The 26700-nt window shown below is 46.0% G+C and overlaps 1 protein-coding gene across 2 annotated transcripts in view; it reads left to right on the top strand.

Annotated features, from left to right (window-relative positions):
* CDH4 (cadherin 4) overlaps positions 1 to 25995 on the top strand; it is a 423758-nt gene extending 397763 nt beyond the window's left edge. For both annotated transcript variants that reach the window (XM_039563524.1, XM_039563525.1), the window contains 7 exons: positions 3981 to 4234; positions 7323 to 7465; positions 11389 to 11622; positions 12677 to 12910; positions 17065 to 17204; positions 19026 to 19190; positions 20555 to 25995. In XM_039563524.1, the coding sequence (XP_039419458.1) occupies positions 3981 to 4234; positions 7323 to 7465; positions 11389 to 11622; positions 12677 to 12910; positions 17065 to 17204; positions 19026 to 19190; positions 20555 to 20761 (1377 nt within the window). In that variant the 3' untranslated portion in view covers positions 20762 to 25995. The remainder of the gene's footprint in view (positions 1 to 3980; positions 4235 to 7322; positions 7466 to 11388; positions 11623 to 12676; positions 12911 to 17064; positions 17205 to 19025; positions 19191 to 20554) is intronic.
* The last annotated feature ends 705 nt before the right edge of the window (positions 25996 to 26700 follow it).

The raw sequence follows: 26700 nt of genomic DNA, 5'->3' as shown, positions 1-26700 counted from the left end.
CTTCAAGGGAGGCATCATCCTACCTGCCAGATGGTATTTCAGCAGGGTCCTCTTATTTATCACTTTTTACTGCTCTGTGATGATGGTTGACAGCCTTACCTGGTGCAACATTATGAAACCTCTTCAAGCTTAGACATGTGTATATGGTTGCATATATGTGTGTAAGTACTGTATATTTTCTGCTTAAACAGAAAATATTCAATTAAGTAAAGTGCAAAAATTTAACTTCCACTGACATCAGCAGCCAGTCTGAAATCGAAATGCCAACGTTTTCACTGCAAGCAGGGAAGGACCCCTTGTTCTAAATCTTGCAAAGTGTCAGGACTGTAGTTTAAAGGCACATCAAAGTGAACAACAGGGGATTTGCATGATCAACACTTCCGCACAAGGACTTGTGCATAATGAACCATCCCTTATTCACAACTTGCAGGCAAAAAACAGGGCAGATTTATCAAGACACCATTGATGCTGGTGTTGACTTTCCACTGCTGTGTAACCCACAGTGATCACAAAGCAGAGAACCACATGAAAATCCAATCTCATCGAGCTGAGCCCAGAGCTTGAAATTGCATTGGATGTCTTCAGTACATCACCTCACCTGATCCCCCTGGGCACCAGGGTTCCCTAGCCTTATCAGGCTGAGGGGCTTTTTGGTGTATTTGCAGCAAGGAGAATGAGTGAAATTGCTTGTGATTAAATTTTCATGGTGAAGAAGGGAAGACTCTTAGGATTCCACCTTCTTCTTTGAAATATGTCGTTCTCAGTTAATAAGTGAATATGCTTAAAGATTTGGGGGATGTACTCTCATCAGACTGGGTGGCCAGTCAGAGCTTGTTCTTTGTGGTGTGGGAGCAGTCTCTTGCTGGTTTGATCACTGATGTGGGTTGAAAACACAGGTAAAAAATTAAGTCAAGTAATGAACCATTTATTTACAGACCCTACATGGCTGGATTTTCACGTGGCTCTTCAAAGCCGCTTATACGTAACTCCTGCTGCAAGCAAAGGAGTCACAGCAACAGCACAGGGAGTGGGGCTCTGTGCAGAATCCCACCACTTCATCAGCATTTTAGGGGCCTGAAATGGAGGGCCAGAAATCCATCCAAACCAGATTTCCCTTTGGAGTTCAGATTATGCTCATGGGAACCATTTTGCAGCTGCCCTCAACAAAACCCCATCTGTAGCTCCAGTCTGATCACCAGAAGTACAACATTTCCCTTTTCTGTTCTTGCCTTTACAAACCATTTCCATAACTGTGCAAGACCCTAATCTTCAAAGAAAGCCTTGATCAAGGGGAGAGAGAAACTTCCCACTCAGATGAGACACCGCAGAGTCTGAAGACAATCTCCCAGAGCAGCAGTGGCTGCCCTGTGGCAGCCAGCTAAGTAAAATGTTATTATAAACTCTGCATGGATCAGAGCTGTGAATTTATAATGGAGATGCTGCTGAAGCTTCAGTTATTATTTGCATCAACTATAACACCAGGCAAATTTGTTCACTTCAGTTAAAAGTACCCCGAGAAGAGGAGGACACGTGGCAAGCCCTCGGCATCACTCTGCTGCATCCAGGTCGGAGGTGCTCGTGAAGGAGGAGGATGTGCAGCATCTCCAGGGGGATATTTCCCAGCCAGATCAGACACCAAACATCCAGCAAGGAGTATCTGCAAAAGTGCTGCTTTTTAATTTCATGTCAAGTGCTTCTTGGACATAAAAGTGAAAAGTAGGCAACAGTCCCATGTGTCCTTGGCCCAAATGTAGCAGCTCTGTGGGCTTTTTCAGGAGCCTGCTGTCATAGAATGAAAGAATCATTTTGGTTGGAAAATACTTCTAGGATCATCAAGTCCAACTGTTAACCTTGCAATGCCAAGCCCACCATGTCCCTAGAACCACGTCAGATGACCAATATACAGCATTTTCAGTGAGATGCAGGGAGGTGGAAGGGCTGAGTGTGGTGTGAGGAACACAGAGTGCTCTGTGCACCATTATCCTCAGAGGGAGGCAGCTCTAGGGAGCAGAGGTATGAATTGTTCTGGTATAAATTGCTTATTAAGGTGTGAAAGAAGTTCTGCCTTAGGGCTGGACAGTGTCTGGCTGCGAGGGGCTGCTGTCCCATGGGGTTCAATAGCCCAAACACTGCAGAGACAGCACAGGCTCTTGATTTTACCTTTTTTTTCCCAACAAAACTGTGTGAAATACAACTCAATGGACACAGGAGAGATGGGGGCAGATCAGCTCTGTCTTGCAGACTGGAGTGTGGTGGACGCTGTATGGGGACACTGATGCCTCCTGGACAGCCTTTGGGGTGGCTGATCCTGGTCCAGCCCCGCTCCTTACACGATTTTTCTGCAGCCCTGGTTTTGTTGCTCCCAGAAGAAAGAGGAAGAAGCTGAGAGAATGGCCCTACATTTTGGGGGGGAAAAAAAACCCCACTGCTTTGCATCAGGCCACATCCTAGAAGAGTTGTGTGTGGTCAGTGTGTCCTGAGCATCAGCAGCAGGGAGTTTCCCACATCATTCCCCATGGAGCTGCTCAGCTCAGCCCCCAGCCGCCTCTGACCCCCTGTGGGGAGGGAGGTGCACAGTGCCTGCGAGCAGGTTAGCAAACAGACCAGCATGAATAAAAGAAAAAAGAAGAAAGTTGGGGGAATATAAATTTAAGGGGTGTGAAAAGAAATTGAGGAAATGCATTAGTCAAATTGTTTCAAGGCCTTGAATAGTGCTTAAATGGGAACTTTTACCATGCATCGGTTTTGAATGCAGCACAAGTCCGTGAGTCAGCACGGGTGGGTGTACTGGGAATCTTTATGCTTCCTTTTATTTATTAAATGTTGGCCCTGCCTGTCAGGAAGCCATTTAGCATCGGGAACATTTGCACTTCAATTGAGTAGAGATTCCGCTGTTTTACCTTTTGCCCCTGAAATTTGTTTCTCTCGTGTAGCCTCCTATGATTTGATTTCCCTCCTGACAATACTGGGTTTTAAACAGGACATGGCAGCCAGCTTTTGCTGCTGTAAATCCCTGCCCAAGTCGGTGTAGCTGTGGCGTTTTACACCTTGAGTGAGCGCTTTGCAGACTCAGCTCTGGAGAAGGTATTAGGGAGGATGGATACGCTTCTAAATTTATAAATCACGGCAAAGCAGTTTTTAACAAGCAGAGGTGTGATCCTGCATAACTCAAGCCTCTCTGGCAGATGATTAGTGACTTCCCTCATAATAATTAGTGGGATGGTTTAGAAATTATTATTATACTGGGCTCAGTCAGTCGTGCCAGCAGAGGCATCTCACTCCGTCTGGCTCCTGAGACACATTGTCTCCATGAGTGTGTTGAGAAAAGATCTGTGGCCTCCCAGCAGCAAAACCCAGCTGTAAGAGCTGTAGGCAACCTCCAGAGACCACGAGGTGCCTTGCAGGAGGATGAGAGGTCCCACTGGAAGGACCACCTGCTTAACCTGACCAGGGATTTTTCCTGGCCGCTCCACCTTTACTTAGAAGCTCATTTAAGAGGGAAAATAAAGAGCCCTTCAGGCTCACGAGTCCACAGAGACCATCCTGGTTCCATAGTCAGCAGTTTTCAGTGCTAATAGCACTGCTAAGTGCCTGTCCCATCCCTCTTAACAGGCTCCACCTGTTGCATTAGAGCAGCCCTGGGTGGGTTTGTTCATTTGATGCTCAACTCTCACAGGCAGGTTGTCTTTTGGAAACCACTTAGCACCGGAGTGAAACACAGGGAAAATGCTCCCTGCTGTTTGCAGTTTTTCCTTTGTGGAATTTTTTTAACTATTTGCACTGGAAGGCCAAACCCTCCACTAGGCTGAAGTTGCTCTGGATTTACACCTTCAAAAGTACTGAGCTCAGGAGGAAACAAGATGAGGCAATGACTTTGATATCATCTGCCTTCTAATCTTGCAGTTTCCATCCAGAACGTAGAATTTATTCTCTGCTTGGCTCTATACTTGCCTGTTTGTTTGTTTGTTTGTTTGTTTTAGGCAGTCGATTACGAGATGAACAGAGCTTTCATGCTGACAGTGATGGTATCAAACCAAGCTCCCCTGGCCAGTGGCATCCAGATGTCCTTCCAGTCGACAGCAGGAGTCACCATTTCAGTCACAGATGTCAACGAAGCACCGTATTTCCCAACGAACCACAAGTTAATCAGACTGGAGGAAGGGGTGCCAACGGGGACCATCCTGACAACGTTTTCGGCGGTGGATCCCGATCGCTTCATGCAGCAGGCAGTAAGGTGGGACACCAGGCAGCCAAGGGGCTCCCCTACAGCTGAAAGCTAATTTCCAAACTGACTGGTGGGATATGAATGAAATGCTTGGCAGGGAGTGGCACCTGCAGTCGAGTGCTTGCACAGTGTCCTGCACGCCTGTAAACTCACAGTCCCCCTGCTCCAGGTAAGCCAGGCTCTGAGCAGCTGGGCTAAGGAGAGCAGACAGAGCTGGATCCCGTGTTACTGGCTTGCAGTGAGGCAGGTGACACCTTCAAATGAAGCAGGTTTCTGCATTGTTACAGGGGTCAGGGCTGCCTCGCCCAGCGTGCTCTGGCCTGTGTGGTTCGTGCACTTCATAAACACAGAGGTTTGGTAAAAGGCAGCGTTAGTATTTCTGTTTCATGGGGGGAAACTGAGGCACAGAAAGGGCTAGGCCTGGTTTTTCAAAGGGAATGGCTGGGATTTTTAATCATGCCTTGTGTTGCTTCCAGAGGATTTAGGTTCAACCTGGCTTAAAAGCGCAGTGCAAGAGGAGCTGTCCGCTAGCTCAGAGCAAGGCTGGTGGGGTTACAAACAGCTGCTGGGCAGGCTTTTAAAGTGTCAGTAGTTCAGTATTGCCTGAGCAGTCAAACACCCACTCACAGGCCATTGGCACTTGGTCTGTATCTCACTAATGCTCCCCTTGCCTGCTAGTAGGCAAGTAGGTGCAATTTGTTCCAACCTTCCCTTTCTCTTCAGAGCAGCTGCCAAACATAAGCTCCTCCTTAGCTGCTTTCCCTGTGAATGGGATTCAGCTGGCAAAATGTTAACCTTGTAAAAGTGAGATTTTGATCCAAGCAGCTTAAGATGACTTTTAATTCATGCTGTGACCAAGAAGGTGTCACTCACTCTGTTTTGTCCCACCTGGGCAGACTGGGGACTGAATCCACAGTCCAGGATCCCAGCTCACACACCTTCCCACCAGGAAATAATTGACAGAAAAGTGTAGGTGAAAATGAGAGCCCTTGTGACACTTTCACAACTATTTCAGCTCCATCTGTGCAGACAGGAAATGCATTTCCTGCTTTTGGATGCTTCTACATCCACAGAAATTGGTTTCTTTTTTAAGAAAGTCTGTAAGGGCTAATAGCACTGCTAAGTCTGTGAGGGCTGCAGTATTTTTGGCAAAACCTGAGTATACAACGTGACCACAGCTGAGACCACTTAAACTTGCATCAGTTGTGACATTTTGTGTCAGGAAGAGTTTGAAATATTTCACCTGGCACGGAGCTGTCTGGTCTAGAAAATGATCGTTTATTCACTGCCTCATCTTGTTGTCTTTAGACAGGTATTGGGACTTTGGAGGAAAGAGACCATTCTAACTAACAAGCTCATTTTTCTTATGTTCTTTTTGAAATATTGGCCTTTGAAGGGTCTTTATTTCCCTGATGTCTGTACCAAGGCTGGTTTTCAGAGGAGAGAACAACTCATTTCTGATTGAGTACTCCCTCTAACCTGGAGGGGGGTGATCTGTAATCCAAACGAGCGCCTGCTGTTCCTGTCATTGCACAGGGCACGTGTAGGGTCTTGTAAGGCTTCCTGTGAATATGAACAGCCAGTTACTTGAGTTGTTTCTTTCTAGGGCTTCCAGGACACACATTTTGTGCATCCACCAGCACTTAATTTCCAAACCCCAGTACAGTCTCTCTCCCTTTGCATCAGGACAGCCAATGCCCAGGTGTTGCAAGAAGCAGTGGGGTGTTTTTGGGGTCCTGTCTTTGTGAGATGTAAAAACAGGTATTTTAGTTTTTACTTCACAGTTGGCATTGGTGAGTTAGGAACAAAGATACCCAAAAGGCTAAGCCTACAGATCCATGATAAGCACTTTGCAGAGCTGATCCAGCTGCTAGAGCCTTGCATACAATTTTCAGTCTCTAAATAGTCTTTGATGAAACAGAGTTTTTACAAATAGAAGATGAGGAAGCAGGAGCATCTCCAGTAATGCACGGCTTGGCATGGCCAGTGTCACACCTCAAGTTATCCTCATTAGCCACAGACACATTCACAAAGCCAGCTTTAAGGCTGGATCCCTGGTCATTAAACAGACAAAGGGCAGGAGCCTCACCGCAGTGATATTGGAATGAAAACATCCCAAAGAGTCTAGCTCCATGAAATGTAATTCTATCCTTTGGCAGCGGTTTGTGCCAGCTGTGTGTTGCTTTCCTCTTCACATGGATTGACGCAGCTCAAGTTTCCCTTTGAGTTTCTGCTTCAAACAGCCCAATTCTGGAAAGGGATATTCACCAGAAGCCAGTAGTGCTCTCACCTGTGTATCTAATGATAATCATATCAAATTATCAGCAGGTCTGAGTTACCCATGAAATAAGCTCAGCTTCTGTTTGCTCATTTCAGCAATTTTTAGTCTGCCCATTTATTAGCCTTCAGTCAGATAGTTATGGTCCATCTCAGTTCAAACAGTACAAAACTGAGAGGTAGAAATCAAAAGCAATGAATTAAATAAAAGCAAGAAAACAAGCAAGTGAGAAAGATGAACTGAACACACTGATCTGGAGAACACAGGAAAAGTTTGCCCAAAACAAACCATGTTCTCAGCTGGTTGCATGGGACATGAATAGACAACAGCTGTGAGCTGACTGAGTATTTGGGAGGGGACTCTGGTGGTGTGGTATTCCCAAACTGTTGTTTATTCGTGGTGGGCAGAAAACAGGGATAACCTTGGCTTTAAAAACCTGTTTGCAGAAGGGCAAAGTCAGGAGCAGGACAGAGCAGGAATCCATTCTCTAATTCAGGCATACGAATGCAGTGGTCATTGCAGACCCCATTTCTCCTCATCTGCAAGATGTCAGGAAATGTCCTCTCCTAGCAGCAGGAAACAGGCATGTAAGTGCCACTTAGTGGAAAGAAAAACCTTTAAAACTAAAGAAATTGAAAAATTGAATAATTGTAAAGGTCAAAAACCGGATACTCAATTAGCATTGTGTTTGTCAACAAAACCAGTTATCCAAAGGTCCTTTGAATCATGGGTCAGGAGTCCAGAAAAAAACGTATTTCAAGCAATATTAAGGATATGTCAGTGAAAAGACTGCCATGTATTTATTTCCTTTCTCTGTAGATACTCTAAGCTGTCAGATCCTGCAAACTGGCTGAACATTAATGCCACAAATGGTCAGATCACTACTGCTGCTGTCCTTGATCGAGAGTCAGACTACATTAAGAATAATGTCTACGAGGCCACATTCTTGGCGGCTGACAACGGTGAGCCCAGGCTTCACATTGTTCATGCTTCAATAAGACTCTAATGTGATGCATTAAGAGAAATGATGCCCTGACAGAGTTGTCAGTATAAGTTATCTTTTTCCCAGGTTTTTATGGTCAAAAATGTGAAAGTGGGATGGGAAATTGCTGGAGTAAATTAAATGTGCGCAGTATACGGAGAGCGTTATTAAGGGAAAGGGAGGACAAATGGAAAATTGATTTGGGGAGCTCAGTGTAGCGGTGTAGCCTGAACTTCAAAAAGTGTCAAAGGGATGTGCTCTCCAAGGGGTGCCAAGCACACCGGTCCTGGTAATCCTCCCAAAGGCACTGATCAGAGCATTCAGGAAGCCTTCCATCAGGAAACCAGAAATAATTTTATGGGATGTCAGGAGGGTATTAAAAATAAGTCGGTGGCTTTCATAAAGGTGTGGCTGTCACTGGAGCCGGGCTCTTCCTGGCCACTGCCTTCCTGAGATGCGCAGCCGTCATCCGATCATCTCAGTGCTGGTGTGCTTATTACCAAAGCCACTGAGGCCACCCAGGTCTCTTGGAGAAGTCCTGTTGGCTCTTCTCTCCTCATTAAGGATCACTCAGTTCTTTTGGTCCAGTCAGCACTGAAAACTGCACTGGCCTCACTCAAGGGTGAGCAGCCCAGTGCTGCTGCCCTGCTTTTCTCTTTCTAATCCTGGTTAGGAGGAGTTGATGAACTTTGCTAACCACACCCAAATGTGGCCATTCTGGTATTTCATTCCTCAATTCTTGCAGCTGGAAAAAGCTCACGAGTTTCCCAGGACAAGGAGAAGGCCTTCCTCCCCCTCACCCACCCTCACCTCCAGGGTGCTGAGCACTCAAACCAGGGCCCTGCTTCAGCAGCACAATTAAGTCTGGGCTTGGCTGTGAGCACCTAAGTATATTGCTCATACTCTGCAGGTGCTTTCAGGGCAGTGTTTGTGTGATCCCTCAGGCTGGAGGTGCCATGGCCATTATGAGCAGATTCAGTGGTGCTTGCAGGGCTAATGAAAACTTCCTCCCTCTGGGGCTCCGTGCATCACTTCAATCATTGCATCCCGAGTCACAGGGGCAAGGGAAACTCATGGAAGAGTTTCAGTGCTGAGGAGTTGTACCAAGAAGTGCATTTTACCCTTCCTTGTGCCTTGAATGGTAGGACTCACCCCACAGCCCCATCCTAAGCTTCCCCTCCATGAAGGCAGCCAGAACAGTGAAATTCAAAATATTCCCGAAAGGGTCTAGTGGTCTTCATCTGCAAAAGCCACAGGGCAGAACAGGTCAAATGAGTTGGCCAAGGCTGTTCACAGGTGCAGTGGTAGAGTTTGAACCCACCAACCTAATCGTCACCATCTGACCTTGCAAATCCCAGGCACTTGGTGCCACATGATGTGGAGTTAACCCCTTTCCTTGGCTGTGATGCTGATGCTGCAGTGCATCAGCGCCTCCACATCCATCATTTCAGCAGCTCAGAAAGTGAGGGCCTAGATAAATCTCTTTATTCTGTAAAATTAATCTATCACCAGTATATTGCAGCCATCAAAATGCACATAAAGCAACACCTTATTTAAAATTCTGTTTAGAGTGCTTAGGATAACAGCTAAAGTTCCATCTAGGCTAATAGACTCTTACCACATTTCTCCCAGGTTCCAGGTTCTCTGGCATCACGTACTCATCAAAGAAAAGCTTTGGGTCAAGGGTTTTGGGGGGGATTTTTCTCTCTTTCTTGAAGAAGCAGCAGCATCTTCTTTCCTTGAAGTTCTTTTTGCTGCTCTCAGTACATGATAAAGGAGAAGTTTAGCCAAATACTCCTTGGATGTGCTCTCTTTCTCTCCCTGGGCTACAGTGCAGAGGTACTGTCTTTAAGAAGAGTCTTGGCTGCAGTGTAAGGAGGGCAAAAGGGGAATCCTAATCAACAGCGTAGTTTTAACCTGGTTTCCGAGGAGACAGTCCCTTGGATCACACAGGTGTGGAGCCTGGCAGTGTTTGAACCCCGCAGCCAATTTCAGCCAATCTCCCAGGGAAGCTGAGAACTTAAATATATCATATTCCAACAGGTTTCAGGAAGCAGAGGGCTGAGCATGAAAACCTTGGCTTATGCCTTGCTGTGGGAATGCAGACACTGGCCCTGTGAAAAAGGCAGTGATAGAGAATGCAACAGTTACATGTACATGTGGAGGCTGTATATTCCTCTTCCTTTTGTCATTAGTATTTCAATCTTAATTTCAGGGATCAGACCAGCTTCTCTACTGGAGTCAGTGATACTATTGCAGTCCTCATCTCCTGAGGATAAAGTCCAAGGATCCTTCATCATACATCAGTACCTGCTTTATGTCCTTGCTCTCTCCGTATTAGACAGCTGAAATAATGTGAAATGTGCCATAGTTTGTAATATTTCACCATTTAAAGAATTGTTTACTGTTCATTTCTCCTGAAACTGCCCCAGAACTGCACTCAGGAACACAAAGGAACAAAAAAAACAGGACTCGGAGCCCAACAATACTCAATGGCCCAACAAAAGTGCATTTGTGTGTGCAGCAATTGCAGGTTATGTCAGCCACGTGCCAGTTAGTGTCTCTCAGGACTGAGGGTTTGTGTTCAGTCTGTCTCAGAGGTTACAGTGGGAGCCTTGCTTTTATCCCAGAAGATATTCTGGGTAACGTGGATGCAGTAAAATCACTTTGCTTGGTCCCAAAAGTCAGTTTTCATGTTCAGCCCCAGTATCCTGGTGGGCTGTCTGCCACTCCAGAAGCTTTCAAGGCTGATCAAAAGACATTGTTTTAGAAGGAGACCTACCCCATGCTTCCAAGATGAAAGGATGAGAGTCCATGATTGAAGAGCTTGTGTGGAAACCATGAAAAAAGGATTTCCAGAGTTCCTTCAGAATTTTTGAGGCTCCCTTGAGAAATGGAGGAAGGAATGTAGGAAGGAAAGTCTGAGGAAGCAGAAGCCTGGTGGGAAACTGGTTTGTGTAGTTTTGTATCTAGCACTGGGAGGAAGGGCCAGAACTGAAAATACAAACTTGAAAAAGAATTGCTGAAGCCATGCCGCCAGAGGAGAGAGGCAGGCAGAGGGCAGGCCAACACAGAGCTGCCAGATAAATGTGTGGGGAGAGAAATGAAAAGCACTGCACCCTTTCTGGGAAGGCTGTTCTCCCCTGCCAGGGCAGATACTACTTTGTGTAAGTGGTCATTAGTCAGACAAATGTGCCTCTCCATCAAGAAGGGGCTGGAGGACCAGGACTGCCGTGCTGTGACATCCCTGCTGGTTGGGACAGATGTGGAGAGGATGGGGAACTGTGTATTGGGACATAACACTGCTGCTGGGGGTTAGTGGCATCACCCAATGTGTCTGGTGATGGCTCATACCGTGGGCTTTGAGCAGGACCTCTCACCACTAAAGCTAGGGCTGGGTGTGGGACATACTGGAGAGGTGGGCTTTCTTTGAAGCAGAGTAATGGTCTCAAAGCTGAAAACTGGCCAGCAAATGCTACAGTAAATGCTGACCCATGGGTAACACTATGTAGGTTTTTCTCCCCTCCAAGCCCTCTTTTTCCTCTTGTCAGCTCTCTTTCTAATGGTTTTTCTTCTTCCAAACAGCCATTACCAAGATTTGCAGGAGCAACTTGGCATCACCTGCTTGTAGTTTCAGGGTCTAGGGGCACTGCTGCAGGCTACAGATCTGCAGAACTCAACCTCCTGTTCTGCAGGAGCGAAAAACAGCAACATTAGGAGGCTTGGGGAAGTTTTAATAATACCACGTAAAGCAAGGGACCGTGAAAGTGCAGCATGTCCCTAATGAGGTCCAGGGAGGCAGGGTGAAAATCCTGGTTTATTGGGAATGGAAGGCAGAGAAGGGGCTGGTCCGTGGTGTTGCCAGTCCCTGGTGGCGGTCACAGGTCCGTGTCTCCCGTGCAGGAATTCCCCCCGCCAGCGGCACCGGCACGCTGCAGATCTACCTAATCGACATCAACGACAACGCTCCGGAGCTGCTGCCAAAGGAGGCGCAGATCTGCGAGAAGCCAAACCTGAATGTCATCAACATCACAGCCGCGGACGCTGACATCGATCCAAACGTGGGGCCCTTCGTCTTCGAGCTGCCAAGTGTGCCATCTGCGGTGAGGAAGAACTGGACCATCACACGGCTCAATGGTAAATGGGGCAGGCAATCCTGAGCACATTTGGGCTCTGGTTCACTAATGAGCCCACGTGCGGCTTCCAACTTCAAAACTTTCTCGCTTTTTTTATCTGATTTTTATTTTTTAAAGCACATTACGGCTGACATTATAGACAAGATAGTTAATCAGAAATGATTTGTATCAGACCTGCAGCATAACTCTAAGAGCCTTGGCACTTGGCTTTTTTTAATGCAGTTCATAATTATGAACAGTTATCAGTAGTGAACAGAGTATAAATCATCCATAATGGCCAAGGGGAAAAAAGCTATTATCAGTCTTCCTTATGTTCCTCCAGTGTAATTGTCATAAGCCACAATCAGGATCAATGTTCATTTCTCTGACCATAATTGCATAAAGGCAGCCTTTTAATTTACCATGGAACCAGGAGGGCTAGGTAAGTGTGAAGATTACCAGTATGTGAAGGATTTTTATATTGCAGAGTGCAGCCACAAATGGCCCTAGTTGCTCTGCTTATTGGTAGTTTCAGCAGAGGATGGAAAATATTGTGGAACTGTGGGCTGATTTTGGCTTCAAAGCTGGTCCCTCTCACTGAGGTCTGGCAGAGGGTGCCAGACCAGGGGCAACAACTTGTGCCATCACAGCTCCAGGCTCAATCCCAATGGGTTTACCTAGCTGTGCCTGTCATCAGTGGATTCCCAAAATCCTGAGGTGGGAGCGTGGGTGAGTGTAGAACCTGCCCAGTGGCCGGGGGCAGCCCAGCCTCAGGAAGCATTATCCATGTGTTCCTATTTGTGTTTGATGCCATTTTGAACACGTACAACTGGATTTGCAAATGGCTTCCAGGTAGGTTAGTGCAGCAGTGAGAACACACAGTATTTTGCAAAGCACGGGCTGGTTGTTGGCCAGACTGTTTGCCAGAGGTCTGAAGCTGTCCTGGCCAGGTGTGTTGTTGATAACCTCTTCTGCAGGGCTCAGAAGAGGGCTCTAGCAGAGAAACCCTGCACAAGTGCAGCTGCAAGGTTTTACCAGTGTCTTTCATCTGTCTGTCTGTCTGTCTGGGTGTGCAGGGGACTATGCCCAGCTCAGTTTGCGGATCATGTACCTGGAAGCAGGAGTGTACGATGTGCCCATCATTGTGACGGACTCAGGAAACCCCCCCTTGTACAACACCTCTGTCATCAAGGTGAAGGTGTGCCCGTGTGACGAGAACGGCGACTGCACCACCATCGGGGCCGTGGCTGCTGCGGGGCTGGGCACGGGGGCCATCATTGCCATCCTGATCTGCATCATTATCTTACTGAGTGAGTACCACAGGGCCTGCCCTAAAATCACACACTGCTTTGGGTTGGAAGGGACCTTAAAGCTCATCTCGTTCCAATCCTCCTGCCATGGGCAGGGACGCCTTCCACTATGCCAGGATGCTCCAAGGCTTGTGCAACCTGGCCTTGAACACTTGCAGGGATGGGGCAGCCATGGCTTCTCTGGACAACCTGTGCCACACCCTCACAGTAAAGAATTTCTTCCCAGTATCTGCTCTAAATCTATCCTCCTTCATGTTTCCCTGTTCCCTGTTGTCCTGTTTCTATAGCTGGCATTATTTACGCTCCATGCAGAGGGCAGATCCCTGAGCTTGGGCTGTGGGGGTGGTTCACACATCTGCATTCAAACCTCCTTCGCTGCAGCATCAGCAAAATGAGCTCTGCCTGCATCAGACCTGTCTTTCTAAGACTTCCAGTAGCTTTGCAAACATTATTACACCTGACAACAACTTGCAAGTAGTGAGTGTGATAGGATCCTCCATATTTTGCAGGAAAAGATTGAAGGCCCTTTCCAAATCCCTGTGTCAGGCTCTCCCATAGCTCTCATGTCCCTGGCTGGCTGTGGATATTCTGGTTCCCAGTACCAGATACACTGGTTATTAGGGTCTGGCTAGTCCCTTTCAGAGCCAGTGCATAACTGTGTTTTTCTGGTTGTTCCAAGGAAAAGAAGAATGGTAGTTATTCCCGTTGCTTTTTGAATGACCTCAGATTGGAGGATCATGGGGGATTATGAGTGTTTTTAGAGGAAGGATCCCCAATTTGTCAGGGACGCTGGAGGACTGGGGATACATCACAGGTAAAGACTGGCCATCCCTTTACTCAAGGCAAAACTATCCCTTTTGCCCAGGAATGCTGTCAGTCCCAAGCTTCCATGAGCATTACCAATAACCATGTGTGCGCACACTTAAAAATAAAAATTCTATCATTATAACTTCAAGCAGGAGTTGGCACAGTAGGAATAGATAAAAACAAGCACTGAAATGAACAGTGAGGTAAATATTCATCAAGAAACACAGGGTGAATCCATGGGACTCTCATTAAAGCTAATGGGAGTTATGGTGCTAAATCACATTTAATTTTTACCCCCAGTGCATCTAAACAGAGAGCAGACAGAGCGACGTATGCTCCAAATGTCACCTAATGGGGCCATGACATGGTACATTAGGAGAATGGGTCATCCCTGGACAGACATCCACATCCCGAGCCAGTGGTGGGAATGTATTGGTGTGTAATTGATCTGCTGGATCAGGATGGAGAGTGAGCAAGGAACTGGGTGTTTGTGCTGACCCTGCTCCTCTCCCAGCCCAGCCAAGCTGCTGGAGCATCCCTGTGCCTGTTCCTGCCCTTCGTTCCCAGTTTTGGCTGCCCCCTTCAGCCGGGGTGGATTTTGGGGCACTGTGGTCGCACACCCCGATGAAGATGAAGATGTAGATGTTCATCAGCCCCACCTCCTTTTGCTATGCAGGTTTGCTGTTTCCCCTGGGCTCAAAGTTTGCATTGGAGCCACAGAGGTGATTAACACAGGTCTTCTTTTTGCTGCTCTTGAATAAATCCAGTGCTAAAATACAATTTTAAACGGTTGAAAATCCTATTGACTGAAATTAACTTCAGCTGAAGGACATTTGATTTAAGAGATTCCTCTTTCCATTTTCAGATACATTATCCCATTTTAAATTACGGGTTTTATTACAAAAGCTTATTTTTACATTCATTGTAATTCTAATTGACTTTTTTTTTATCTTGGAGAGCTGCAAAGCACTGTATCAGTGATGAAAAATGTAATTTGCAATGATCAGTTTTACAGTTACATCCTTCCAGTGTTTTGCCTCCTTTGTATCTGTTTCATATCATGACCTCTAAACAATAGCCTAGAAAAAGGCAGATGGGGGATTTTCTTGTGCTATTTGTCCATTTTAGAGTCAGTAGGTCAAAGTTGGATGACTCTAAAAGGAAGAAGAAGCAAGGGGAGAGATCCAGGATTGCTCCTGTGAAGGAAGTTTATGCCTTTACCTTTGCTCAGAGGGGTTTTTTTCTTCTTCTTGCTACCTGATGTATTAGCTGCACAAATAACACATTTAGAAGAGCAATGCAGTAAAAAATTGTGAAGGGTGAAGACAATAGATTTCAAGGAAAACTACATGCAGAGCGAAAATGGTTCTAACAGCAGTAATAGCACTTCCCATTCTGCAGAGTGAATAAAAGGAAGGAGAGTGCACTACATCCACCATTGACACTTTGAAGGTCTTTTTTTTTTCCAAGGTAGCTCTAAAGGCATTAATGACACAGTTTTTTCCACAAGTGCATGAAAAAGTATCATTAAAAAAAAAAAAAGGAAATAAAAAGATAAACCCCGGTAACCATTATAATATTGTCTTTGTGGACCAGTCAGGTATCTTGTTGTGAGAGACTTGAAAATGAACAATGAGAAAAGGAGTTCAAATAGTCTGCTAAATAGCTGAGGTTTTATATTGCAGATAAGAGTTACATATTCTTTCCTTTTCTTTTTTTCTTTCTTGAATAGATCTAGGATAAGCATTAAAGAAATGCTGAACTATCTGAAAACAATTCTGTTAGCTGGCAGGCAGGGATGGCCGCCAGTTGGCACACAATGGCGGTAATTAGCTGTCTGGTCCTCTTCGCTCACTTCACTGAATGCCTGTTGGGTATAAACACTTTGGTGCTGGGAGGAAGAATCTGGATCCTCCTAACCACCTCGTCCTGCAAGCTGGATGGCCCATCCATGTGCCCGGGGTCTGGTCTCAGCTAAAACCTGTGAACTTTGGGATCTCGCATCCTGCCTGGGTTTGGTTGTGTTGGCTGCGTTGCTTTGGCACAGTTGAGGGTTGACCCAGGTGAAATGAACGTGGGACACTTGTTCCCACATCCACTGTCCATCCATTGATCTCTTCTCCTGCAAATTGCCACCGTTGCAGCTCAGCATGGGGCTTGCATGGAGAATGGGGGGGGAGGGCAGACAGTGGGAGGTGTAACTGCATCAGCTGCCCAGGCTTAACTTCATCCTTCATGGCATTATTTGCAGCTACTGAGTACAAGAATGAAAACAAACATTTAACACATTCTTGAAGAAGACAAGATCTGGCTGCCTTATGTTAGTGGAGACTTGAGTTCCCAGGTCGTCTTCCATGCAATAATTCACAGGGATCACACAGCCCCTGGAACAAGGGTGTCCCTTTGGAGGGTGAGGTTGTGGAGCAGTGAGGCAGTGTTTCCTGTGGGTAAAGTTAGGAAGGGAAAAATTTCTCATGATTCAAGAACTGCTCATCTCTCTCTGTTACTGTACTGAGAGAGATTAGCCAAGCCTGGCATGTGAATGCTGATGCCCGAGGAGCTTGGCTGTGTGCTACCAGATATGCTCTCCCTCGTTCTGCAAAGCTAGCCCTGCTTTTTGAAAGGATTTCAGATGATCTGAGATTTGCTTTCCAAGTCGATGGCCAAATGTATGTGCTAATGTCCTGGCTAATCTGATCTCAGAAGTCTAAAGAGCCTCCTTCATGGACCAAAGAAGAATATGAGGGAGGCCAAATTGGATTACAGGACCCAATGTTGTGCAGCCTCCCTAGATCAGTCTTGCCTGGCCAACTGCAGTAAACAGCAGAGACTGTCACAGTCAGGGCTTGTGACCTGAATGGGCTGAACCTGTGCCATGCTGCTGGAACAGCCCCTTGTGCACAAATTTGGGGTATCTGTACCCATTTCCTTCTCTGCAGCTCTCTTCCCTCCATCTTTACTTTATGCCCCTGAATAAAATAAAGGTGGTAATCTAATCCTGAAAACTCAGCATTTAGATCAAATATTTTCAGAAAGCTGCAGTTTTCACACTTTCTGGTTTCTTCTCCTTTGATTTTGTGTTTTACTCCTGATATATATCAGCTCAATCAGCCTCGGTGATGGATCTTAAAGAAACTTTTGTAGTGGGATTCTGTCACAGTATTTACAGCTCTCACTGATCTGTCCTTTAAAAATTAGACCATGCAATAGCTTAACATTTTATTCCTCCTGCCAGCAGCCAGTGAGGTTCTCTGCAGTGGGCAGGGGCAGGTGAGATGTTAGGACACTCTCAGCCTGGCCTCGTGCTGCAGGAGGTCCCAGCTCACCCAGCTTCCTCCCCATTGCAGCCATGGTTCTGCTCTTTGTGGTGTGGATGAAGCGCCGGGAGAAGGAGCGCCACACCAAGCAGCTCCTCATCGACCCCGAGGACGACGTCAGAGACAACATCCTCAAGTACGACGAAGAGGGAGGTGGAGAGGAGGATCAGGTGAGAAGAGCCCATGAGTTGTGGCCAAGGAGCAGCTGTGCAATCTGTACTCTCAAACAGGCAGAAACCACATTATCTTCAGTAAAATTCATGCAAAGGATTGTGTTCCTTTATTTATGACCAGGCAGCTTTATTGGCTTCCCTGGTGTGGTGAGAGCCAGCAGGTCCAGGAGATTCAGGATATTACTGGGACACTCTCCTGTTCAAGCAGGACCATGCCAGCAGGCCAGTGCCATGTGGATTTTTCTACCCCCTAGGCAATTTCCTGGGGAAGAACTATAAATCACTCAATTGACACTCATGTTCAAATTGTATTTCTGTTATTTAAGTCATTAAAATTGTGTATTTTACCAGAGATCTTCATAAAACCAGCCAGCAGCTACTGCCCTGCCCAGCCCTGTGGCTGCAGGCTCTTGCCTTGGCTTGCTTGAGCCTTGAGCTTCCGTGGGCTTTCCCTGCATTTACTTAATCATCTCTAATGTGCCTTTAATATCTTTTAATTTCTGGACATGGTTTGTGAGAAGTGTCTAAAGAGATTTGGGGATTTTCTCTTTCACCACGAAGTGCACAGTGGCAAAGCTTTGCTGGGTGACAGAGCCCTGAGCCACAGGCTGCCTGAACATGTCAGATTTCCTCCAGTGGTTCTTCCTACAGACACCGATGCTGGTGTTGCATGAAAACTTCCCTCGCCTGAGATATGCTTTTCCACTGCTACGTGTCCAATTCCTGAGCTAAAATAGCAAAGTTTGCTCACTCACGTTGAAGTCACCAGTTTTTTACTCCTACCAAATGCAAGTAAAGAGCCCAGGACACTCTCAGATGTGATCTTCATGCAAATTGTGTGACTGTACACTGCGTAATGGCTTTATTTTTGCTTGTTGAATTGGACTGCGTGGTTCCAGGTCAGTGCTTAGGGATCCCACAAAACCACTACAGCACATCCTGCCCTGGAGGTCCAGGTGGCCTCCAAAGACGAGCGGGCGAGCCCAGTGAGAGCTGCCATGGCAAACTTTGAGGCAGGAGTTTACCCAAATCTTGAAAAGTTCTTATTCCACAGAAAAATCCTCACAATTAGCATTTCTTTTTTTCTTGTTGCTGTCAAGTTATTTATAAATGTTGCTCCTGGAGATTCAATCATCCCTGTCTGAGCACAAGGATAGTTTTCCTGGTAGAACATGAAGTATCTGGTTTCAGGCAACTACACTGTAGGCTTAAATATTTTAGAAAGGATTCATTAAAAATAACAGCAAAGGAAGAGCAGCAAAACACCATTACCTACATGAATACATTTTTAATGAAATATTACCTGGTTCTCATTTCGTGATAGAAACCTATTCTGTTGGGATTTTTCACAAGCAAAACGAGCATAATTACTTTGAAAGGCCTACATGCATAAATACAATACACATTTTAATGTTTTTACTTCTGTAGAAACATAATTGCAATAACATGTCTACCAACACTGTGTCTCTACATTATATTATGTCTTTTGTCAAAAAAGTTATGCATACACCTGTGCACACACAAACAAAAGCCAGGGGTTTGTCCCAAATATTTAGAGGCTGTGTGAAATATTCAGAAAATATTTAAATACTTGATCTGATTTATAAGATACACTCTTAGGAGGTCAGTTTTATGAGTTACTCAGAGGTGAAATTTATCTGTAATTTAGATAGAGGTGCTACATATCCAGGGATAAGATTTGCCATCGAACTTCAGCTGAAACAGAATTAGAGCCCTCGACTTGTTTGCACACTGAGTGAGTAGGTGATCTGAACAAAAAGCTCTGGGTTTCACACTGTGTCTTCCCATTTGTCACAGGATTACGATTTAAGCCAGCTCCAGCAGCCAGAGACCATGGATCACGTGCTGAACAAGACACCCGGAGTCAGAAGGGTGGATGAAAGACCTATTGGTGCTGAACCGCAGTATCCTATAAGACCAGTAATCCCACATCCGGGGGATATTGGTGATTTTATTAATGAGGTATGTTCTATAGGAGGTCCTGTGTCACATCTTCAAAGCTTGATTAGCCAGCTAAAGTCAGGTTTCCCTGACTGCACAGACCAAGTGGTGTTACTGCTCACACCAGAAGTCTGATGCCAGCCAGGGAAAGGATTGGCGTGAGCAAAGTATGCAGGGCTTAGCTTAATGAGGGCATTGAACCAGCAAAAAGCCCAAGATTTCTGTCCTGTGGGTGTCACAAACACCATGCTTTTCAGCACCCGGGCAGAGTGAGCCATTTGTGGCTCCTGGACTTGTAATTATTTCAGCGGTCTGTGCCTTCCTCGTAAGCTCTGTTTGGTGTAAAGCCTCAAAGAGTTTGCAGCACAGAGAGACTCAGATCAGAGAGAGCTGCTTTATTTTATGTTAGATTACTGCTCCTTTATCTGCCTGTACAAATATCTATCCATTTGGTATTTCTTATCTCAGTTTTGAGTGATTGAGTGGTTACAAACCAATCAATGCATTATTTCCTCCGAGGCAAAGCATGCTATCCATTTCCTAAGCCAGAAAAATAAATGTTACAGCCATTTAATTCTATTATTACATGCATTTCCTGCTGTGCTTTTCTCATTTTTATCATTAAAATCCCTTCTTCCTTTGTCCCTTTGCCCATCCTTCACTCACATTTACACACATCCATGCTTGTGAAGACTCGCTCTTCTTACACACGCCCCTGCTGCTGAAACCAGCTCCCATCTCCCCACGCTAAGGCCAGGGCTTCTGAAGGTGGGAATGTGGAACATTTGCTTTATTGCAGGGCTATTCCACCAGGCTTTTCCTGACGCTGGGCTCTGCAGCAAAGCAATTTTTTTTCTCCATATCCCGAGGCCATTTCCATGGCCTGCCTACACTGCTGCCCACACCGCAAGGAGTAGCAACACTCCCCAGCCCTCAGCCCAGGATTCTGCACCCCACACCTGCCCTAATTGCAGAATTTGCTTTTTTTATTTTGTTTTCCTAAAGGAATGAAAATCATCAAAATTAAAATATTGGTGGGAGAAGAAGGGTGCTGGTTTTTGTTTCATTGGCTAAGCCGGAAATCTCAACAGGCAACCCCAGAAAAGGCACACTGGCTGGAACAGAAAGCTTTCCAGATCCAGAAAAGGATCAACAATGGAAATAACTCCCCTGCCACTCAATACAACTCCTTTTCAGGGACACTGGGAGTTACTGGGTTTTCTGCTGGGGGCAGCTGAAAGGTCTCTACCCAGAGGTGCATCTGGGAAGCCCTGGGACCCTCATTTTTCTCTTTTAGCTTTGCTGCAGGGATCGCAAACATCCCCCCAGCCCAGACCCCGTCAAACCCCGTGGTGGGCATTAACACCATGTGTTCACCCCCCCAGGGCCTGCGTGCGGCCGACAATGACCCCACAGCCCCCCCCTACGACTCCCTGCTCGTCTTTGACTACGAGGGCAGCGGCTCCACCGCCGGCTCCGTCAGCTCCCTCAACTCCTCCAGCTCCGGGGACCAGGACTACGACTACCTGAACGACTGGGGGCCCAGGTTCAAGAAGCTGGCGGACATGTACGGGGGAGGAGAGGAAGATTAAACTGACCTCATCTTATTAAAAAAAAAAAAAAAATTTAAAAAAAAAAAAAGAAGAAGAAAAAAAGTTTAGGAATTAAAAAAAAAAACAAAACAACAAACCCACAGACAACGTTAACAAAAAGAGCCGATGCAGGAGCAAGAACTGTACAGATGTGGCAGCTTTTTTAATTAATATCCCCTGCTGACTGTATTGTTATTTTTAGTGGTGATATAGGAGGTTTCTTTTTTCCTTTTTTTCCTTTCTTTTTTTTTTTTTTCTTAGAATATTGAGCTGTCTCGCATGAACACTTGTCTCTGCTGCAGGTTTCTTTTTGGGTTTTTTTTTTTGTTTTTTTAATGTCAGCTGGGATATTGCTCGTTTACCTGCTTTATGACTAAAGAGAGTGAAAGGCACTCTGTCTTAACTTGAATTTCTTAGAACAGAAGCACTGTTTTTAAAATATATATATATATATATATTTGAAAGTGCCTTTTGGTGCATGTGTCAGATTCCCTTCAATCTCAGGAGTGATGAAAACAAACATACAACCATCCTGGGCAGCACTCCCTGTGACCCTAAGCCAGTTCTAGCTGGGAAGGAGTTAACAAAAAGGAACTGTGGAGATTGTTTCTTTTTTGCCTTTTTTTGTTTCGTTTGGTTTTGTTGGTTTTTTTAAGGGGGTGATTCATTCTGGGGTGAAAGAGGATTGGGGTGGGGGGGGAAAGATGTTTTGAGTCAAAATCTTAACAGCCATCTTTAAGCCTCAGCAGGTGGTGAACTAGTCATCATGTTGTATATAATTCAGTGTTATCAGATGCAAAATACTGACTGGGGGCTCTGCTGGCCCCTGGTCACACTCAATGTAGCTGCATAGAACTATAGCATTGATAAAGCCTTTGGTTATTGCAACAGGAATCTCCGACAGCCCTTGCCTAAACCCTACAAAGTAAATCGTGACATGACCAAAGGCCCATCTGTTTGTTTTTCTGCTATCACCGTGTTTTGGCTCCCACGACCTCGTGAGCGACGGACACAGCGGCGGGGTGAGGTGGTGGTGGTGGTGTCCCACATCCCTGAGGATGCCCAGCACCGGTGCTGCTCTCCTGGGCTGAGGCAGGGCTTGTGCGGCGGCTCCGCTCGCGGCCGAGGCAGTGCGAAGGACAGGGACAGGTTACCCACACTCTTCCCATCCGTAAGTATGGAGTTAGTCTAGTACCACATTAATGCCTTGGAGCATTAGTAGCCAAAGCTCAACAACATCGTGTAACTCAGCTAATGTGTGTCCTTTCTATTTGATGGGTAGGCGCTGCTATCTGTAGTAAATGTGTTTTTTTGGAGAAGAAGTGCAACGAGGGCCTGTTAAGTATCTTGTGGTTAATATGCTCAAGCATTGCCAAGTAAGCAAGAGGTTTCACAGCATCCAGGCATAATTCAACATCAGTATTATAAATGGTAGCAAACTACCTAGTTTATATGTAGGGTCAGTTTAACCAATAACAAATAGTTATTAGCATTTTTTATTACATTTTTCCTTTACTGATTTGGACTAGTGGGTTTATGTCTAATGTTTGTAAAATGATTTAGACTGCATGGATGTGTAATATAAACCACATTTAATGGATTATGAGCCACTTAATTAATGTGCTATGAAATCTTGGATTACCTGTGTTTTATATTCTGCAGACGATTTTGCAGTGGGTTCGCTAAAACTTGTAAAAGTGCTTAGATATATTTTCCTTTAAATCCAAGAATGTGCACAGTATTGGAAGGTGATTATCCGGGGGATAATCATGCTTTTTTTGATATCTCTATTAATTCTCAAGTTGAATGCTAAGAGTTAAAGGGGGGGAGGCGGGGGGAGCGAGCGCGTGCACATGAGAGCGAGAATGAGAGGACGAGAGTTTGTGGTGATGAGTGGGCGCCTTTCAGAGGGTAAACTGGGCTGCAAGATCGTCTCTATAGATTTTTGAAATGCTCCTAGTGCATTTTATATTTCATTGTATCATATTTTCTATAAAATGCAATTTCTGTAAATTAATGAGCATTTGAAATGTGTCTTGTACGAAGTGGAATGTGGTAAAAGTCTGCCCGAGGGGACTTCAGCATTACCAGGATGTTATTAATTACTGAGGGTGAGATCTTTCTTTTTGTCTTGGTCAGTCAGTTGGTCAGTCAATGGGTCAGTTTGTCATGGCTTGGAGAGCAAACTCACTCTCACCCAGGGTTCTTGAGGAAACCAGGAGGCAAAAGTGTGGACCTCAGAGGAGGGGGACGGCGCTGATGGCAGCAGCAAGGTGAGGATGTCACACCACAGGCATAGGCTGGCAGCACGTGACAGTTTTCCGGTTCCTATTTTGTAGTTGTGATCTCAGTCGTCTCGTGTGACCACCATGAAAGTCTTGGTTTGCTTCTGCTGTGTGCCGTCCCCCTCCTCTTGACCACTCTTGGCAAACCTCACAGCCTGTCCCCAGCTGCCTGGCACAGAGGCTGCATGGTCCCACAGCCTCTGTTCCTTACCCATGGCACTCTTGATTCTTCTCCTTTTCTTTTGGAAAAGCCATGGGCTGGAGTATTTCACCACCGGGGCTTTGCACCTCTGCAGAAACTGCCCAGGCACAGGCATAGTGAATAATAAAAATGCACTTGGTGTTTCTTGCTGCTGGTGTCCGTCGCCGTAACCTCATCACCGACACAGGAGAAGGATTCAGCTCGAGGGCTGGGTGATGCCGACGGTTCTCCGTCCATTGGGTTGGTGCCATTGCCTCCCACCTCCGTGCGGCTCCTGGAACGCTCATGTGGATCCCACAATGCCAGGTCTCTGCTGTGAGCTGTGCCCTGCCATCCACCTGGCACCACTTACCTGGGAGCAACAGCTCAATCCCTGCTCCAGAGCGCTTGGTGCTTGACATCCTCTGTGGCTTTGGCTGGGATGAGGATTTCAGGTAGGGAAAGGGCTGGCAGCAGTGTGGGACAGCAGCTCCGGGCCATCGGCAGCGCACACAGTCCCCAGCGGTGAAAGGAGCGACTTAGCCATGAAGGGGATGTTGTCTGACTTCAGCTTGCCTAAACATTTCAGGTTTTTAAGAACATTTATGCAACCTAAGTCAAACAAAACTGTTTGAGCGATTAAAAGTAAACCAACCTGTTTCCATTGGCGGCTTTTTTTTAAAATCAGCGGATATTTTTTCTGCAGCATTTGCAGTCCAGCCATTCCAATCCCATGAGCCTATAAATCAAACCAACCAGGTTATTGTGTTTTGACCCAGTTCTGCTCAGTCTCCCTCTGCAGGACTTCTCCCTCCTCTTCCTTATTTTTCTCTTCCCCTTTCTCCTCCCTGCATCCTGACCCCCTGAGTCTTACAGCCCCACAAGCAGCAGCAGCAGCATCAGGCCCCTTTTCTCACAGTGGGACCAGTGTAAGGTAAGCACGGGGCACATCCAGCAATGAAAACAGATCACTTTTTACAAACCTCTCTGCTTCCTAATATTACTGATGGTTTGTAATCCAGCTAAGGAAATTTACGTTAATCCAAGGGGTCCCATTGACAAGATTGCCATCACTCTGTACCCCTCTGATCCTCATTGATGTGACATGGTGACAACCAGCTGCAGCTGGAGGTGATGGTGACTCAAAAGGAGCTGTGGTGAGCAAAGAACCCTCTGGCTGAGCCTGCAGTTGCTGTTAATTCTGAGAAGCCACAGGAGGCTTTAGTGCATTGAGACCAGAGTCCCTGTTCCCTGACTAATCTAAACTAAAACATTACACTAACTGAAGAAGTGATCCCCACTCTTTGTACACTACAAGGCAGTGGGGAAGGACTTGATTTCAGGCAGGTGGAGGGGATCCTGTCCCTAAAACACCACTGTCCCGCCCTATTACCCCATAGCACTGCCAGGGGACACCACCACAGCTCTCCCAGCTGTCTAAGGGATGGGGACAGTGAGTTCCCAGGGCACTGGGGCCGGACACGTCTGGTGGTCTCCCTACCCCCTAAGGATGAGGATTGCACATCCCCAAGCCAGGGACCGTGCAGATCCAATGTCACAGCTGTACCCATAGCCACCCCTGGCAGAACATGACCCACAGCCCTGGTGGTCTGTTTATCGTGTAGCCTAAAATTGGGAGCCACATCAGTCGCAGAAATGCTTTGCAGGGCAAGGAGGAGATTCGGCAGGTAATAATGACAGTAAATAGGCAACTCTGTTCTAGGTGTCCCACATTCTAGTCATGGTTTCGCTTCTGGTTTTGTATTTTTTTTTCCATTTTTTTTCCCTTCTTTGTTGGACCAGGCGATGCCGTTGGCAGTTCTACAATGGTGATGGGGTTTTTAGGGATAGTCAAGTCCAAATCCAGTCTTTAGAGGTGGGATTTCAGAGGTGGCTGTATCACCTGTAACTGCTCCACGTAGGGTGGACGCTCAGGTATTGAAGAATGGTAATGGTCAGTGCAGCGTCTGTACCACACAATATGCCAAGATTGCAACTTTGTTTAATCTAAAAAAAGAAAAACATTAATTAAAGGTAAAATACAGAACGTTTATTTGTGATGTCTTTTGGAGTTCTTCATTGTAAGTGTGAAAAAAAAATATTGGGGGAGGGGGGAAATGCTGTGTCACGACAAATGCAAGTGTATAAAACAGCAGCCAGACAACGTAGGTGTCTCCCACGCAAATTAACTCGGTTTCATGGGAAAATAAAAGTTCTTTCCAGTCCACTCCAACCCCACATACAACTGTTCACACACAGTGTACATAACGTAGTTAGTGCTTGAAGCTACAAATCTAATAGGGGAAAAAACAACAACAACATATAGATGTATAATTGGAGCACTTTCTTTTTATTTTTTTTTTATTTTAATGATGATTTTGCATGTTTCCTTTCCGATGGAGAAGCTGTGTAGCAGCCCGCATGAGTGTGGTTGTTCTCAAGGAAGACTTCTGCTGTTCTGCTGTATTCACGCTGAAGCGCAAAAGCAAAAGTTTGCGTCCGTTAACCCAGTTCAGAAACCTTTTTTTGTAACGTCAACAGCACAAATATTTTGTATTGTTGTTTGTACCATTTTTGTACCAAAAACAAAAGAGGAAAAAAAAAAAAAGGGAAGAAAGTAAATGTTTTCAATGTGTTTTTAGTGCCACTGCAATCTTGGTTTCCAAACTGAGTGACAGGTTTGCTGATTTATTGTGTATCAAAGCTGAACTGGCGCACTGACGCCTGGCTCCAGTGTAATAAAAATAAAGTCCCCCTTTTGAATAGTCTCACTTGCTTTTTTATTATTTTTTTTTTAATTTTTTTTTTAAATTTCATTTTCCTTCCCCGCATGTCCACCCCAAGCTCAGTCACTGCTCATGGCCCTTATACTCACAGTGAGACAGCAAGGGGCGGTCTGGCTGCAGGTGTGGGTCCAGGTGCACAGACACCAGTGGGGTTTTTGGAGATCCTGTGTGCTCCTGCAGGAATTTGCATTCATTCATTAAAGGCAGGAGCATGGCTCTCCTCTGGCCCGTGTCGTTGTTTGGATTATGGATGAGGTGGTGCAGGTTCCTCACACATCCCAAAGCAACCCATTTCTGCTGCACTAAACTGTTGGTGCAAATAGTTGGGTGGTGATTCCACTCCTGCAGCACCAGATCTTTGTGCTTCACTGCAATTCCAGCATATTCAGGGGTCTTTACTTGCTGCTAACACATTGATCACCCCTGACTGCTACATCAGGACATCCAGCCCCTCCACCTGCCCACTGCCCTTTGACTGCCAGGGAGCAGGAATGGTCCAAAAAGGTCTTAAGGAATGACTGAGCACCCTGGGCCAGCTGATGGCTTGCAGAGGAAACCCGAGCTTCCTTCTCCCAGTTGTATTTCTCCACCTTCTCTGCGAGTGCAGGAGCAAAGTCACGACTGGAGATGCTGCTGTAGGTGAGTGTGCAAACCCTTCATGTCAGCGTTGCTGTGCACAGCAGCACT

This window comes from Corvus cornix, chromosome 20 (assembly GCF_000738735.6).
Source record: "Corvus cornix cornix isolate S_Up_H32 chromosome 20, ASM73873v5, whole genome shotgun sequence".
Lineage (NCBI taxonomy): Eukaryota > Metazoa > Chordata > Aves > Passeriformes > Corvidae > Corvus > Corvus cornix.
The sequence above is the reverse complement of the archived record's forward strand: the minus strand, read 5'-3'. Positions and strand labels throughout refer to the sequence as shown.